The 17592-nt window shown below is 42.3% G+C and overlaps 1 protein-coding gene across 1 annotated transcript in view; it reads right to left on the bottom strand.

Moving 5' to 3' along the window:
* The window catches only part of LOC142295199 (enoyl-[acyl-carrier-protein] reductase, mitochondrial-like), a 160121-nt gene that overhangs the window by 75644 nt on the left and 66885 nt on the right, over positions 1-17592 (bottom strand). Inside the window, exons 2-3 of the mRNA XM_075338276.1 lie at positions 17408-17505; positions 7101-7232 (exon numbers count right to left, since the gene is read on the bottom strand). Coding sequence (XP_075194391.1) covers positions 7101-7232; positions 17408-17505 — 230 coding nt within the window. The remainder of the gene's footprint in view (positions 1-7100; positions 7233-17407; positions 17506-17592) is intronic.

Below are 17592 nucleotides of genomic sequence, written 5' to 3' on the forward strand. Positions count from 1 at the left end.
GGGAGAGCTTCCCTGTGCATTCTGGTCTGTGGAGGGGTTAGAACACATTCACAAGCACACACCAAAAGGGAAACTAACAGAACAGATTGGGAGACCAGTGCATGCAGTCGCTGAGGAGAGCTGTGTGATATAGCCCTCTCAGGACCCGGCACAGGAACAGGGCACCAGGGCCTGAGACTGTGTGAGTGTTTAAGCCCCATCAGCAAACCCAGAGGGCAGGTGAGTCCACGTCCCCTGGCCCAAAGAAAGCCTGAAGGAGCAGCAGCACAATAGAGCCCGAGACCGCAGCTAAACAGATGGTGCCCCTGACAGGCTCGCGCTGCCCACCATAAGGGAATGACAGACAACAACAACTTAGAAAAGGGTCCCTGTAGGGCTCCAAGCCACAGAGACCCATACACTAAAGCACTACAAGGAAGGCCTCCAACTACCCGGCAAGGTGAACCTCCTTATTGCTCCCAGGCTGACCGGACCACCGTCTTATTTTGGACCAGACTCCCGTGTCTCTAACCACAACTGACCAGTAAAGGTAAAAGAAACTACATCCCTGTGTTGTCCAGTTATTACCGCTGTCCTCAGTCCTGCACCCCAACGTGACAACACCATAGACTACTACTACTACCGTCCTCCCTGGGGCCATAGCTCTGCCTGTGGAGAGCTGAACCATCTCAGCTGTGTTGTCATCCGCCCCAGCAGAGAAGTCCCGCAGTGGCGGCTAATACTGGCCGCGCAGCACAGGTGACGTCACAAACAACTACCCCCATCATCCCCATCCCCAGCCTTTCATTGACACCCGGGGTCACAGAATCGGGCAAGGCCACCACGGCCCAGTGATGAGTAGCCCCCGATATCGGGGGCGCATCATGGCCATAGAGGGGAAGATGGCCAGGCTGAGACAAGAGTTATCCTTTGGCAAATTGAAGATGCAGTGGCACAGCAAGGAGCATTAAACGCTCATCGAATGGCTCTTGGAAGAGTAATGTGGAGTCTTACCAATGTAACTCAGCCAAGGAGGTCTTCACTAAGTCTTCTAGAGCTGACACTAGGTGTGAGAGGCTGTAGTGACACACCTCAACCTGTATTGTCATCACAGGAGAATATGGAGGTTCACATAATGGTTTGCTTGACTTATATAAAAAAAAAAAAAAAAAAAAAAAAAAATGAAAACTAAATACTATATCACCGTGTCTGCAGCTGAACAACCTCCCACATTGCATATTTTTATCAAGATATAAGAAAAATGGCACAAAATCACTTCTTGACTTAGAAAAAAAATAATAGTTTTTTCTTTTTTATCTTTTTATAAAGTGCAGTTTAATATTATAATTGTATTTAAGGATCATTGAGAAAAGTTCATCCATTAATTAATTTTCCACATACACAGATAATATACACATCGGACGATCCTGATATTTGTAGCTTTTACAATTGCACACTGTTCTGAGGGTCCAACACTTCTTATTAATCCATCACCTGTGGTAAATCAATTGAACAAACTTGGTCATATAAGGACAATAAACCACAGTGACAAAATAGCCTCCAAAGTGCTGCATGAATACATATGCGTCGGCAATGCTGCAAAAAACAATGCAGAGTGCTATAACTTGTGAATGTGCACATTTAACTCTCATACATTTGCTGAAAAGTATGTTAACTGTCTAAAAATACCTGTGGATATACATGGCGTTACTGACAATAAGGTGCTGGTAGGATGGAGAAATCCTTAAGTCCCATGCACAAACACTAGACAACAGAGCAGATGGACATTAGTTCCATGGATCTTCCATGTGGCTGGCTGCCATGATGGATACTGCTTTAAATCCTCCACTTCTAAAGGCTGCTATACATGCAGCGACATCACTAGCGAGCGTACCCGCCCCTGTCGGTTGTGCATCATGGGCAAATTGCTGCCCGTGGCGCACAACATCGCTCGGGCCCGTCACACGGACTTACCTGCCTAGCGACATCGCTGTGGCCGGCGAACCACCTTCTTTCTAAGGGGGAAGGTTAGTTCAACGTCACAGCGGCGTCTCTTAATGGCGGCCCAATAGAAGCGGAGGGGCGGAGATGAGCGGCCGGAACATCCCACCCACCTTTTTCCTCCCTCATTGCCGGCGGCCGCAGGTACGATGTTGTTCCTCGTTCCTGCGGTGTCACACATAGCGATGTGTGCTGCCGCAGGAACGACGAACAACCTGCGTCCTGCAACAGCAACGATATTTGGGATTAGAACGACGTGTCAATGATTAGGTGAGTAATTTTGATCATTAACGGTTGTTCGTGCGTTTCACACTCAACGACGTTGCTAACGAGGCCGGATGTGCGTCACAAATTCCGTGACCCCCAACGACATCTCATTAGCGATGTCATTGTGTGTAATGCCCCCTTAAGTGATTGTTTGGGGTTACTGAAAGAAGACTAGAGTCACATTGTCTCCAGACCAAATACTGAATATTATCTTCAGGAGAGGAGCAGACTCTGTGGGCTAGCACCGAAGACAGAACATCAACCACCATCTCCAGGAACGATTCAAACTTTGCAATCAAGCACCGAAGATTGAATACCGACGACTGGGGGCTGGGAAATAAACATTTGTTGTAGCGCAGTGTCAGGAGCCAACCGAGCCATTACTTCCCGCCTTGATGTAATGGTACTAATAAAGTATAACTAATTAATTGAGACTGTTGATGTGGTGAATTGCAATACAACCATGCAAACTTTAGTGTGCTGTTAGAATAGACAAGCTTACATTATATCACAACAGTGAGTACACATCTCACATTTTTGTAAATATTTTATTATATCTTTTCTTGGGACAACACTGAAGATATGACACTATGATACAATGTAGACAGTGTACACCTTGTCTAACAGTTAAATTTGGTGTGCCATCTAAATAACTCAACACAGCCATTAAGGTCTAAACTGCTGGCAACAAAAGCGAGTCATTGTTAAAATGGCCAAATTGTGACCAAACAGCCATTTTCCCTCCCTGATGTCATGTCACTCATCAGTATTACAAGGTATCAGGTGTGAATGGGGAGAAGGTGTGTAAAATGTGGTGTTACCGCTCACACAGTCTCTCATACTGGTCACTGGAAGGTCAACATGTCACCTTATGGCAAAGATATAATAAAATATTTGGAAAAATGTAAAGTATGTCATGGACTTTTGTGATATACGGTACTTTATGTAGAACATACGTTTTCTTGTGAAATAAAGTACTGCACTAGAAGTACAGTGACACCGACGCTCCCCTGGCAGAAAGACCAGATTTAGTTTAGTGGAATTTGTTAACCAGACACTCAAGGGATTGTATGTAACTGAATGGTTGCTTGTTACTGTGTACATTGCCAAGAATGATTTGATCTGTCTGATTTGGATTTCTGTATTTGCCTATTGTTTACCATCTCTTTTCCGACTCCCTGATCCCGTACAATAAAAACCTGTTGGGAGTCACCACTGAGTTATGTTTAGAGCGTGTTGCATTTTGGGCTCCTTTTTACACATATGCATGAAAATAAGGCTTAAAAAACAGTCGGTGACTGGTTATGTGTCACTTGATTTCCTCGTGTGAATGGAAAGGGGGTCAAGCATGCACTCTAATAGTCAATTTACTCTCTATGGAACTACCAAATAGACAAGTATTGTGCTCTGCTATCTCTGAAGGTTCCATATACCAAAACCAAAAGAAATGTAGCCATGAAGACAATACGTGACCACACCTCCCTGACGAAGGCTACGGCCGAAACACGTGTTGGTGTGGCTCAGCAGTGGTTTAATGGCGACAGGTAATTTACCCCTATGATGGGATCTCTTGTGGTATTTTACCTTGTTTTTTCCTGTGTTTGTGCCTTTTAGCTACATGGAAACAGGCATCTAAAATTCTATTATTTTTGTATTGCACCTCTATTTAAAGTATTGTTATACTCATTTTTGGGGACTTATAATTGAGATGTGATATAAATTACATCTTGAAATAAACTAATATCTATCTGTTTGCAATCCACTTGCTGAGCCTTGTAGTGCCTCGGTATTTTTTTCATTGCTATCGCTTGCCCTATTGGTTTTTTAATATGATTCTCAATAAATAAATGTACAGTTAGGTCCAGAAATATTTGGACAGTGACACAATTTTCGCGAGTTGGGCTCTGCATGCCACCACATTGGATTTGAAATGAAACCTCTACAACAGAATTCAAGTGCAGATTGTAACGTTTAATTTGAAGGTTTGAAGAAAAATATCTGATAGAAATTGTAGGAATTGTACACATTTCTTTACAAACACTCCACATTTTAGGAGGTCAAAAGTAATTGGACAAATAAACCAAACCCAAACAAAATATTTTTATTTTCAATATTTTGTTGCGAATCCTTTGGAGGCAATCACTGCCTTAAGTCTGGAACCCATGGACATCACCAAACGCTGGGTTTCCTCCTTTTTAATGCTTTGCCAGGCCTTTACAGCCGCAGCCTTCAGGTCTTGCTTGTTTGTGGATCTTTCCGTCTTAAGTCTGGATTTGAGCAAGTGAAATGCATGCTCAATTGGGTTAAGATCTGGTGATTGACTTGGCCATTGCAGAATGTTCCACTTTTTTGCACTCATGAACTCCTGGGTAGCTTTGGCTGTATGCTTAGGGTCATTGTCCATCTGTACTATGAAGCGCCGTCCGATCAACTTTGCGGCATTTGGCTGAATCTGGGCTGAAAGTATATCCCGGTACACTTCAGAATTCATCCGGCTACTCTTGTCTGCTGTTATGTCATCAATAAACACAAGTGACCCAGTGCCATTGAAAGCCATGCATGCCCATGCCATCACGTTGCCTCCACCATGTTTTACAGAGGATGTGGTGTGCCTTGGATCATGTGCCGTTCCCTTTCTTCTCCAAACTTTTTTCTTCCCATCATTCTGGTACAGGTTGATCTTTGTCTCATCTGTCCATAGAATACTTTTCCAGAACTGAGCTGGCTTCATGAGGTGTTTTTCAGCAAATTTAACTCTGGCCTGTCTATTTTTGGAATTGATGAATGGTTTGCATCTAGATGTGAACCCTTTGTATTTACTTTCATGGAGTCTTCTCTTTACTGTTGACTTAGAGACAGATACACCTACTTCACTGAGAGTGTTCTGGACTTCAGTTGATGTTGTGAACGGGTTCTTCTTCACCAAAGAAAGTATGCGGCGATCATCCACCACTGTTGTCATCCGTTGACGCCCAGGCCTTTTTGAGTTCCCAAGCTCACCAGTCAATTCCTTTTTTCTCAGAATGTACCCGACTGTTGATTTTGCTACTCCAAACATGTCTGCTATCTCTCTGATGGATTTTTTCTTTTTTATCAGCCTCAGGATGTTCTGCTTCACCTCAATTGAGAGTTCCTTAGACCGCATGTTGTCTGGTCACAGCAACAGCTTCAAAATGCAAAACCACACACCTGTAATCAACCCCAGATCTTTTAACTACTTCATTGATTACAGGTTAACAAGGGAGACACCTTCAGAGTTAATTGCAGCCCTTAGAGTCCCTTGTCCAATTACTTTTGGTCCCTTGAAAAAGAGGAGGCTATGCATTACAGAGCTATGATTCCTAAACCCTTTCTCCGATTTGGATGTGAAAACTCTCATATTGCAGCTGGGAGTGTGCACTTTCAGCCCATATTATATATATAATTGTATTTCTGAACATGTTTTTGTAAACAGCTAAAATAACAAAACTTGTGTCACTGTCCAAATATTTCTGGACCTAACCGTATATTTTAGTAATGCATTGTCTTCATGGCTACATTTCTTTTGGTTTTGTTTTGACATAGTAGCCTGACTCCATTCTGGAAAGTATTATATATTTATGCGCACATCTCCGTGTGGCGACACAAATTGGTATAGGTTCCATATACCGTAGATGGCCCAGGTCAGTACTGTGCATGAACAATCACCTCTCCATTTAATTGAAGGACTCAGGACCATAGTTTTTAGTTATTGGTGAGACCCCCATTAATCTACCATTTTTCACATATTCAGTGGACAGAGGAAAATTGCTGATAATTCTGTACAATTAGAAAACCCCTTTAAATTTAAGGTATATCACAATGTATTCGCATTAAGAAAAACGTAAACATATTGACAAACACCTTATTTATATTTTCTGTGTTTTGTTTAAATGGCATTTTGTTCTCTATCCAGACACGATAATCAAAATGTTACTAGATTTCTGTTACCAGAGAGCAGTGCATTGTGGGAGCTCAGGAGTCAGTTAAACAGTTAGGGGCACTTTCCACACTACAACATCGCAGGTGCGATGTCGGTGAGGTCAAATTGAAAGTGACGCACATCCGGCGTCGCACGCAATATCGTAGTGTGTAAAGCCTTTTTGATACGATTAACGAGCGCAAAATCGTCTTAACCGTCGTAATCGTATCATCGGTGTAGCGTTGGTCATTTCCATAATTTGGAAATGACCGATGTTACGATGTTGTTTCTCGTTCCAGCGGCAGCACACATCGCTGTGTGTGAAGCCGCAGGAGCGAGGAACATCTCCTACCTGCGTCCTGCAGCTCCCGTAGGCTATGCGGAAGGAAGGAGGTGGGCGGGATGTTTACGTCCTGCTCATCTCCGCCCCTCCTCTTCTATTGGCCGCCTGCCGTGTGACGTCGCTATGATGCCGCACGACCCGCCCCCTTAATAAGGAGACGGGTCGCCGGCCAGCGCGACGTCGCAGGGAAGGTGAGTGCATGTGAAACTGGCGTAGCGATAATGTTCGCTACGCCAACTATCACCATGATATCGCAGCCGCGACGGGGGCAGGGACTATGTAGTGTGCAAAGTGCCCCTTAGAGCTGGACTGGCACATGATTTTCTGCAGAGTTCAGATAAACCCCATACAGACTCAGAGAAGGAGCCAGCAAAATATAACACCTGTTATTTCAAGGTGACTGATGTAAAACTCAAGATCTGTATAAAATAATTAAATATTACTACAACTTCTTTATGAACTCTTTATGAGCAAGTAGATATTAGTATGTTATGTTAATGTTTTCTATTGAAATGAAACAAGTATAATTTAAAAATATCAGTACCTTATTTGCAGTTGAAAAGGACTTACCAAAGCCACAATCGATAGGTATAACCCAATCTCCTGTTTTGATTCCATGGACTTGACAACCAACTTTTATTACCTCTCCAACGCCCTCATTGCCACCTATTGCTGGTAAGTGGGGTAAAATTCCATAGTTCCCTGTATAGAATTAATGAAGAGAATCAGCAATAATATGGAGAATGCATCAAAATTTGATGGCTTAAAAAATATGAATTAAAAAAAATTGTAAAATACTCTATTTGGACAAATGTATTGGAACTAACGATGAGCGAGTCTTTTGAAATTCAATTTTGCTGACTGAATTTTCCCCAAAAATTTGATTTGCGGTGAATACGTTTTCATGAATGTCAATACAGGAAAGCTTGTAATTGCTTGGAAAATACAAGTGGGGAGAGGAGAGAGAGAACCCAGCTGACCATAATAACTTACTCTTTCTCGCCTCTAGCTTATAAAGCAGGGGTGGGCAATTAATTTTCCCATGGGGCCGCATGAGAAGTTGGGATGGTATTTAGAGGGCCGGACTAATATAATTAACTAATTTCTACTATACATATATATATATATATATATATATACACACACACACGCATATATGCTGTGTGTGTATATAATATATATACACATACACACAATGTGTATATATACATACACACACAATCCCCATATACTACATCACTACACCCGCCACATACTACACCTGTAATATACATCCCTATACACTACACCTGTAATAAATTACACCTCTATATACTATACCACTATATACTACATCACTACACCCCTATATACACCTGTAATATACTACATCACTATATACTACACCTGTAATAAACTGCACCACTACATCACTATATACTACACCTGTGATAACCTACATCACTACACCCCTATATACTACACTTGTATTATACTACACCACTACACCCCTATATACACCTGTATTATACTACACCCCTATATACTACACTTGTATTATACTACACCACTACACCCCTATATACACCTGTATTATACTACACCCCTATATACACCTGTATTATACTACACCCCTATATACACCTGTATTACACTACACCCCTAAATACACCTGTATTATACTACACCACTACACCCCTATATACACCTGTAATATACTACAGCACTACACCCCTATATACACCTGCATTATACAGGTGTAGATAGGGGTGTAGTATAATACAGGTGTATATAGGGGTGTAGTGGTGTAGTATAATACAGGTGTATATAGAGGTGTAGTATAATACAGGTGTATATAGGGGTGTAGTATTATACTACACCCTTATATACACCTGTATTATACTACACCACTACACCCCTATATACACCTGTATTATACTACACCACTATGTACAGCTGTATTATACTACACCACTACACCCCTATATACACCTGTATTATACTACACCACTACACCCCTATATACACCTGTATTATACTACACCCCTATATACTACACTTGTATTATACTACACCACTACACCCCTATATACACCTGTATTATACTACACCCCTATATACTACACTTGTATTATACTACACCACTACACCCCTATATACACCTGTATTATACTACACCCCTATATACACCTGTATTATACTACACCCCTATATACACCTGTATTATACTACACCCCTATATATACCTGTATTATACTACACCACTACACCCCTATATACACCTGTAATATACTACAGCACTACACCCCTATATACACCTGTATTATACAGGTGTAGATAGGGGTGTAGTATAATACAGGTGTATATAGGGGTGTAGTGGTGTAGTATAATACAGGTGTATATAGGGGTGTAATATAATACAGGTGTATATAGGGGTGTAGTATTATACTACACCCTTATATACACCTGTATTATACTACACCACTACACCCCTATATACACCTGTATTATACTACACCACTATGTACACCTGTATTATACTACACCACTACACCCCTATATACACCTGTATTATACTACACCACTACACCCCTATATACACCTGTATTATACTACACCCCTATATACTACACTTGTATTATACTACACCACTACACCCCTATATACACCTGTATTATACTACACCCCTATATACTACACTTGTATTATACTACACCACTACACCCCTATATACACCTGTATTATACTACATCCCTATATACACCTGTATTATACTACACCACTACACCCCTATATACACCTGTAATATACTACAGCACTACACCCCTATATACACCTGTATTATACAGGTGTAGATAGGGGTGTAGTATAATACAGGTGTATATAGGGGTGTAGTGGTGTAGTATAATACAGGTGTATATAGGGGTGTAGTATTATACTACACCTTTATATACACCTGTATTATACTACACCACTACACCCCTATATACACCTGTATTATACTACACCACTATATACACCTGTATTATACTGCACCACTACACCCCTATATACACCTGTATTATACTACACCACTACACCCCTATATACACCTGTATTATACTACACCCCTATATACTACACTTGTATTATACTACACTCCTATATACACCTGTATTATACTACACCCCTATATACTACACTTGTATTATACTATACCACTACACCCCTATATACATCTGTATTATATTACACCCCTATATACACCTGTATTATACTACACCACTATACCCCTATATACACCTGTAATATACTACAGCACTACACCCCTATATACACCTGTATTATACAGGTGTAGATAGGGGTGTAGTATAATACAGGTGTATAGAGGGGTGTAGTGGTGTAGTATAATACAGGTGTATATAGGGGTGTAGTATAATACAGGTGTATATAGGGGTGTAGTATTATACTACACCCTTATATACACCTGTATTATACTACACCACTACACCCCTGTATAATACAGGTGTATATAGGGGTGTAGTGGTGTAGTATAATACAGGTGTATATAAGGGTGTAGTATAATACAGGTGTATATTACACCACTATATACACCTGTATTATACTACACCCCTATATACACACCTGTATTATACTACACCACTACACCCCTATATACACCTGTATTATACTACACCACTATATACACCTGTATTATACTACACCACTACACCCCTATATACACCTGTATTATACTACAGCACCACACCCCTATATACACCTGTATTATACTACACCACTATATACACTTGTATTATACTACACCACTACACCACTATATACTACACCACTACACCCCCCCATATACCACACCTGTAAAACTTCATTCCCATATACTAAACCACTACACCTCAAATATTTGTCAACAGTTAACCCCCACCCCCCACCCCCCATTGCCCCCACAGGTTACTAGTAACCACTCACCTCTCTTCTTATTGTCCCCTCCTCGGGCACCTGTGTACGAGCCCCCCGCTGAGCGGCTTCTCAGGCTGCGCCGATGCTGTATTCCTAGGAACCGCTGCTTCTCTCCATACGGCCCCCGCTGCTGCAGCTTCTTCTCCTGCCAGGCGGGAACTTTTCAAATGACACACGCGTGCCGTACTGACGATATCAGGGCACGCGTGTGTCACAGAGAAAAGTGCCGCAGGGAACAGAAGAGAGATTCCTGCGTTCCGCTGCCTGCACTGACTGTGCGGAGATGCAGGATCTGTTCTCTGTTTCCTACCCGGCACGCAGCGTGTAATGAGGGCAATCTGACCACGCGCCTCCCAGAGTCTGGAGCTCTGGACAACAGGTGAGATTGCCCTCATCAGTGACCGGCCAGCAAGGACGCCCTGAGCCAGGCGGGCCACTCACAGAGAGTAGGCGGGCCGGATGTGGCCCGCGGGCCGCCCCTTGCCCAGGTCTGCTATAAAGTGTAAGTGTGACGCCCTGGCAAAACCAGGTAGTCACAGATGACTGTACCCCCACCAAGGGTACAGGAATCGCCTCCTCCTTGGGATTTACAATACACTTCCCACACACAGGAACACAAGCCACAAATCCTAGTCGCCCCCCATGACAGCCAGGACACACCAGTGGGCGGGACTGGGCAGATGGGAACGCCCATTTAGGGGTCTTGAGGTTACACGGGGAGGGAACCAGAGCAGTCTAGCTTGGAGTTTCAGTGAGTCTAGTCTGGAGTGAAGTGCAGTGGAGAGTCAAGTCTGGAGTGGAGCTGGAGTCGGTGATAGAAGCTGAAGTGCAGTGTGGTCGGGGTTGGAGCCCTGGGACCACGGGAGGACCAACTAGGTGGCAGACAGCTTTGTAGGGCCACAGGCGACAGAGATCCGGTTGCGGGAGACCTGAAGTGGACCGGAGCAGGGTTATAGCCCGCCGGTACCGACAACGGAAATCTGGTCCGGAGGCCGTGCACAGGCGGTGTACCTGGACCCTAGGACGAGGCAAGCTTCAAGCCCCTTGTTAATTAACCAGCGGGACAAGGTACCAGGCCTTCTTCCCGAGGAAAGGAGCCCAGATAGCGCAGACCGGCAGCCCAACGCGGGGTACAGGGTGTCCGCCAAGAACCCACTGAAGTCCCATGGGTCAGCATCTGTGGGCACCGGCTCCCTCTGTGTCCAAACCTGAAGGGGATCGGATTTCTCCAGTTTTATACTTTATAGGAGAGAAAATATCCTGCTGACCAGAACAGCTTTTATTCTATAGGAGAGAAATTATTCTGTTGCCCAGAACAGCTTGTACTCTACAGGAGAGAAAGGATCCTTCTGACCATAACAGCTTGTACTCTATAGGAGAGGAAGGGTCCTGCTGACCATAACAGCTTGCACTTTACAGGAGAGAGAGAGAGAGAATCCTGCTGACCATAACAGCTTGTACTCTATAGGAGAGAAAGGATCCTGCTGACCATAACAGCTTGCACTTTACAAGAGAGAGAGAGAGAGAGAGGATCCTGCTGACCATAACAGCTTGCACTTTACAAGAGAGAGAGAGAGAGAGAGGATCCTGCTGACCATAACAGCTTGCACTTTACAGGAGAGAGAGAGAGAATCCTGCTGACCATAACAGCTTGTACTCTATAGGAGAGAATGGATCCTGCTGATCATAACAACTTGTACTCTACAGGAAAGAAAGGATCCTGCTGACCATAACATCTTGTATTCTACCGGAGAGAAAGAGAGGATCTTGCTGACCATAACAGCGATAAAGAGCGATAAAGAGAGGACCCTATTAAGTGTAAGAGCTTATACACTACAGAAAAGAGAGACTTAACCAGTGAGTATGGTGATAGAAAGCAGTTCTGCAGTACAAACTGTGCTGGAACCACTCATCTGTGATGGCCCCTAAAAATAAGATATGACAATCCATAGGCGTCATAGCTGCATAGCACTCTGGGGAGATCTGAATGGCAATGCAACATGGCATTAGTCAGCTCTCTGATGGCTTAGCAGTGTAAGAAATGGAAAGTGAAAACGCAAATTTCAGGGAATTTGACTTGAACTTGATCCTCCGTGGATCCATCTGCTCATGTATACTTGACACATGGTTCATATTTTTAATTCATGTTTTTATTTAATTCATTTGCTATAGTGCTTTATAATTCAGCTCCTAGCCCCTGGCTCGTTATAATGCTCTTACTGAATTTGAGTGTTGTACTGTAAAGTGATGTCACTGCTGTAACAAGTCAATTCATTAAATTTTTTCTCTTCTATAAATTCCATGGTCAACTATGAGAGATATTTTGCTTGGAATGTGGAAGTGGGTGTGGAACCATAGCAACTAAGAGACAAAGTTTTAGACCACATAAAGTTATAGAGTGGTCACCTAGTAATGAGATATATTGTGCATAAAAGTTGCCAATGCCACTGAAATTTTGAGCAATGGAAATGTTATTTGCAAAGTGACAAATCCACTTCTCTATGTGGCAGCCTGATTGACGAGTCTAGGCTAAGTGAATACCAAGAGAATGTAAACTCCGAGTGCAGTGTGTAAATTGTAAAGTGTGATGGATGAGGACCACGTATATGGTGACAGGGAAGGGAAAACGTGTGTCTTGGGAAGGGGGAGATGGTGATTCCTGACTAAACCTTCTGCTGGCCCCTGGCTCTCCTGACCACCCTAGATAGTTTTCACACCTATGTGCCGAGCAAGATACTTAGACCAGGCTAACCCGGAACTGGGCCCTAGATAAGGAACGTATGGGATGAACAAATAACTTATCTCCATGAAGACTCAGGGAGAGAAACAGCAACAAACTTCAGATTTCTTCAGATGAATACAAGCCGACTGCTTGCATCAAATGCCTGTGTAGGACTATAACTCTATCAACAGCAAACACCAAGGGGAAATGTGGGTATTTAAGAACACAAGGGGATATAATGATGATTAACAACTGAAAGGTGAGGATATCCACAGGGTCCTAAAAGGAAAGGGATTAACCCCAAGCAGAGAAGATACATAGGATACCATTTATACCACAGCAGGAAGAATAGAAGAATAGAATGTCAGGGAACAGTTGTGTAGCAGCTTGTGTCCGGCTGTAACCTTCTACAGCCATGCACCACAGGACTGTCTGTCAACCATGATACACCTGTGACAGATACGTTTTTTATAACACATACAGTTAGGTCCAGAAATATTTGGACAGTGACACAAGTTTTGTTATTTTAGCTGTTTACAAAAACATGTTTAGAAATACAATTATATATATAATATGGGCTGAAAGTGCACACTCCCAGCTGCAATATGAGAGTTTTCACATCCAAATCGGAGAAAGGGTTTAGGAATCATAGCTCTGTAATGCATAGCCTCCTCTTTTTCAAGGGACCAAAAGTAATTGGACAAGGGACTCTAAGGACTGCAATTAACTCTGAAGGCGTCTCCCTCGTTAACCTTTAATCAATGAAGTAGTTAAAAGGTCTGGGATTGATTACAGGTGTGTTGTTTTGCATTTTGAAGCTGTTGCTGTGACCAGACAACATGCGGTCTAAGGAACTCTCAATTGAGGTGAAGCAGAACATCCTGAGGCTGAAAAAAAAGAAAAAATCCATCAGAGAGATAGCAGACATGCTTGGAGTAGCAAAATCAACAGTCGGGTACATTCTGAGAAAAAAGGAATTGACTGGTGAGCTTGGGAACTCAAAAAGGCCTGGGCGTCCACGGATGACAACAGTGGTGGATGATCGCCGCATACTTTCTTTGGTGAAGAAGAACCCGTTCACAACATCAACTGAAGTCCAGAACACTCTCAGTGAAGTAGGTGTATCTGTCTCTAAGTCAACAGTAAAGAGAAGACTCCATGAAAGTAAATACAAAGGGTTCACATCTAGATGCAAACCATTCATCAATTCCAAAAATAGACAGGCCAGAGTTAAATTTGCTGAAAAACACCTCATGAAGCCAGCTCAGTTCTGGAAAAGTATTCTATGGACAGATGAGACAAAGATCAACCTGTACCAGACTGATGGGAAGAAAAAAGTTTGGAGAAGAAAGGGAACGGCACATGATCCAAGGCACACCACATCCTCTGTAAAACATGGTGGAGGCAACGTGATGGCATGGGCATGCATGGCTTTCAATGGCACTAGGTCACTTCTGTTTATTGATGACATAACAGCAGACAAGAGTAGCCGGATGAATTCTGAAGTGTACCGGGATATACTTTCAGCCCAGATTCAGCCAAATGCCGCAAAGTTGATCGGACGGCGCTTCATAGTACAGATGGACAATGACCCCAAGCATACAGCCAAAGCTACCCAGGAGTTCATGAGTGCAAAAAAGTGGAACATTCTGCAATGGCCAAGTCAATCACCAGATCTTAACCCAATTGAGCATGCATTTCACTTGCTCAAATCCAGACTTAAGACGGAAAGACCCACAAACAAGCAAGACCTGAAGGCTGCAGCTGTAAAGGCCTGGCAAAGCATTAAGAAGGAGGAAACCCAGCGTTTGGTGATGTCCATGGGTTCCAGACTTAAGGCAGTGATTGCCTCCAAAGGATTTGCAACAAAATATTGAAAATAAAAATATTTTGTTTGGGTTTGGTTTATTTGTCCAATTACTTTTGACCTCCTAAAATGTGGAGTGTTTGTAAAGAAATGTGTACAATTCCTACAATTTCTATAAGATATTTTTGTTCAAACCTTCAAATTAAACGTTACAATCTGCACTTGAATTCTGTTGTAGAGATTTCATTTCAAATCCAATGTGGTGGCATACAGAGCCCAACTCGCGAAAATTGTGTCACTGTCCAAATATTTCTGGACCTAACTGTACACTGCCAGTGCCCGGGAGCACACCTGTCATATGTGAAGAAATATATCTTTTTGTTGAGTACATCTGGGTTTATGTCAAGCTTCCTTCTTCTTTATGTTTATTTGTTTTTCATTTGGGCACAATTAGACTCTGTGCAATGCTGTAAAACTTGCTCCACATGCTGGGACCTGGGCTGGCCTCTATCCATAATTGCTTTTTGCAACATGGAAGCGGCTACATACAGGTTACAGGTATGTGTGCTCCATTATTGTTCTGCTTTTAACTTTCTAGGAGGCCGCATGGCACATGAAATACATAATATAGTGTAGGACCCCCCTATTGAGATTTGCCGTGACGTTGGCAGGGGTGGCTCAAAGAATTGATCAATTATTTGCTATAAATCTCATTTTTTTATTATAGAACAGTTGGAATAAATCTGTGAATTTGCACTTTTTATATGATGCATGCCAATTTCAGATCGTGCTGGCTCCTTTTTCTCTGTTATGACTGTAATTATGCTACATTCTTCTGGTGGCTGACCACCACCATACTATGCACGCCTGATTTTGGTTTGCAATGTATTCCTCCTGTTGGTAGCTGTTCACATTCAGTTGCCTCACCCCTTTCCACAGGCAATGCTAATTAAGCACCATACTTGGATCTGGTCCGCCTTTATCAATGGTTTCTGTCTGGCACTGGGAGGGTCAGTTCTGATATAGTCCTGGTATGTGTAGAGCTTGCTCCAGATGCTGGCACCTGGGCTGGCCTCTATCCATAATTGCCTGTTTTGCAACATGGAAGCGGCTATATACAGGTTACAGGTATGTGTGCTCCATTATGGTTCTGCTTTTAACTTTATCTAGGAGGCCGCATGGCACATGAAATACAGAATATAGAGTAGGACCCCCCTATTGAGATTTGCCGTGACGTTGGCAGGGGTAGCTCAAAGAATTGATCAATTATTTGCTAAAAATCTCATTTTTTTATTACAGTACAGTTGGAATAAATCTGTGAATTTGCACTTTTTATATGATGCATGCCAATTTCAGATCATGCTGGCTCCTTTTTCAATGCTATAAAACTGTCAGACTGATCGAGGAGGAATGGTATGTAGCTAGAGATCTCCTCGCTGAGTACAATGTGGATTAAAACATATTTCTTTACATATAGCCATGCTCCAGGCCATCAACAGGGTATGTGAGATTCAGCTTTTGTCAGGTGAGACACATGTCTAAGGAGCTGTATGTATTCAGTTTGTAGCTGCTACTTACACATGACTAGTACGGGCTGATGTTTGAATTATACCATTTTATGTCATTATTAGGAAACCCCTTTAATTAATTGAAGGGAAATCCTAATGGTTCAGAATTCCAAGACAATTCAACATTGTGGCAACAGTTTGACTAGGTCCTTTTCTGCTCCTAGATGACTGTGCGTCATTGTAAAAGCAAGAACCATAAAAGTATGGTTAAATGAGTTTAGTGTGGCCTGGCCTGTACAGAGCAGCGACCTGAAAGAAGCACCTAGAACAGAGATTGTGAGCAATGCCGTCTCATCCTACATCAAATGTTCTTTTGGATGAATAGGCAACAATTCCGTAGCCACACTCTAAAATCTTACAGAAAACCATTGTAGAAGAATGGGCGTTAATATAGCTGCAAAAGGAGGACCAAATTAATTCACAGGGTTATGGATTTAGCAGGTGGCATGTTATAGAAGCTACTGTAGACATCATGTGTAGCTGTCAGAATATGATTAAAGCACTGTATAGTGTTAAATTTACAATAGTCATATTTATTATATGGCCTACTATGATAAAGAACAATGGTGCTTCACAATTTGAGGAGGTCCAGTGAGCTTGTAAGTGCATCATAATTCCTGTTCTCATTTGCTATTCTTCCACAGTTTCCACAGTGCTGGGAGATTATTACACAAAGAGAATTCTTCAGTAGTGTGAAATATATGTTGGTAACACACACTATATACAATATAACCAGGTTACTGCCAGTAAGATTAGTATGGTTACAACTATATTGCCTAATAATAGCTTTGTTTTAGATTTTATTTTTAACAACTGAAAAATCACTAATGACAGGTAAGCAGCTTACCTTGCAACATGTTGATATCAGCAGGATTAACTGGAGCAGCCAGCATTCGGATATGGATATCTTGATCTCCAACATGAGGTAGACTGACTTTCTCAAATCTGCAAGTAACAATGTCCGAACATGACAGCTTTATCATTTTTGTTAACTCACATTTTATACAAAACTGAATAAGAAAGATCTTATGC

This window comes from Anomaloglossus baeobatrachus, chromosome 3, assembly GCF_048569485.1.
Source record: "Anomaloglossus baeobatrachus isolate aAnoBae1 chromosome 3, aAnoBae1.hap1, whole genome shotgun sequence".
Lineage (NCBI taxonomy): Eukaryota > Metazoa > Chordata > Amphibia > Anura > Aromobatidae > Anomaloglossus > Anomaloglossus baeobatrachus.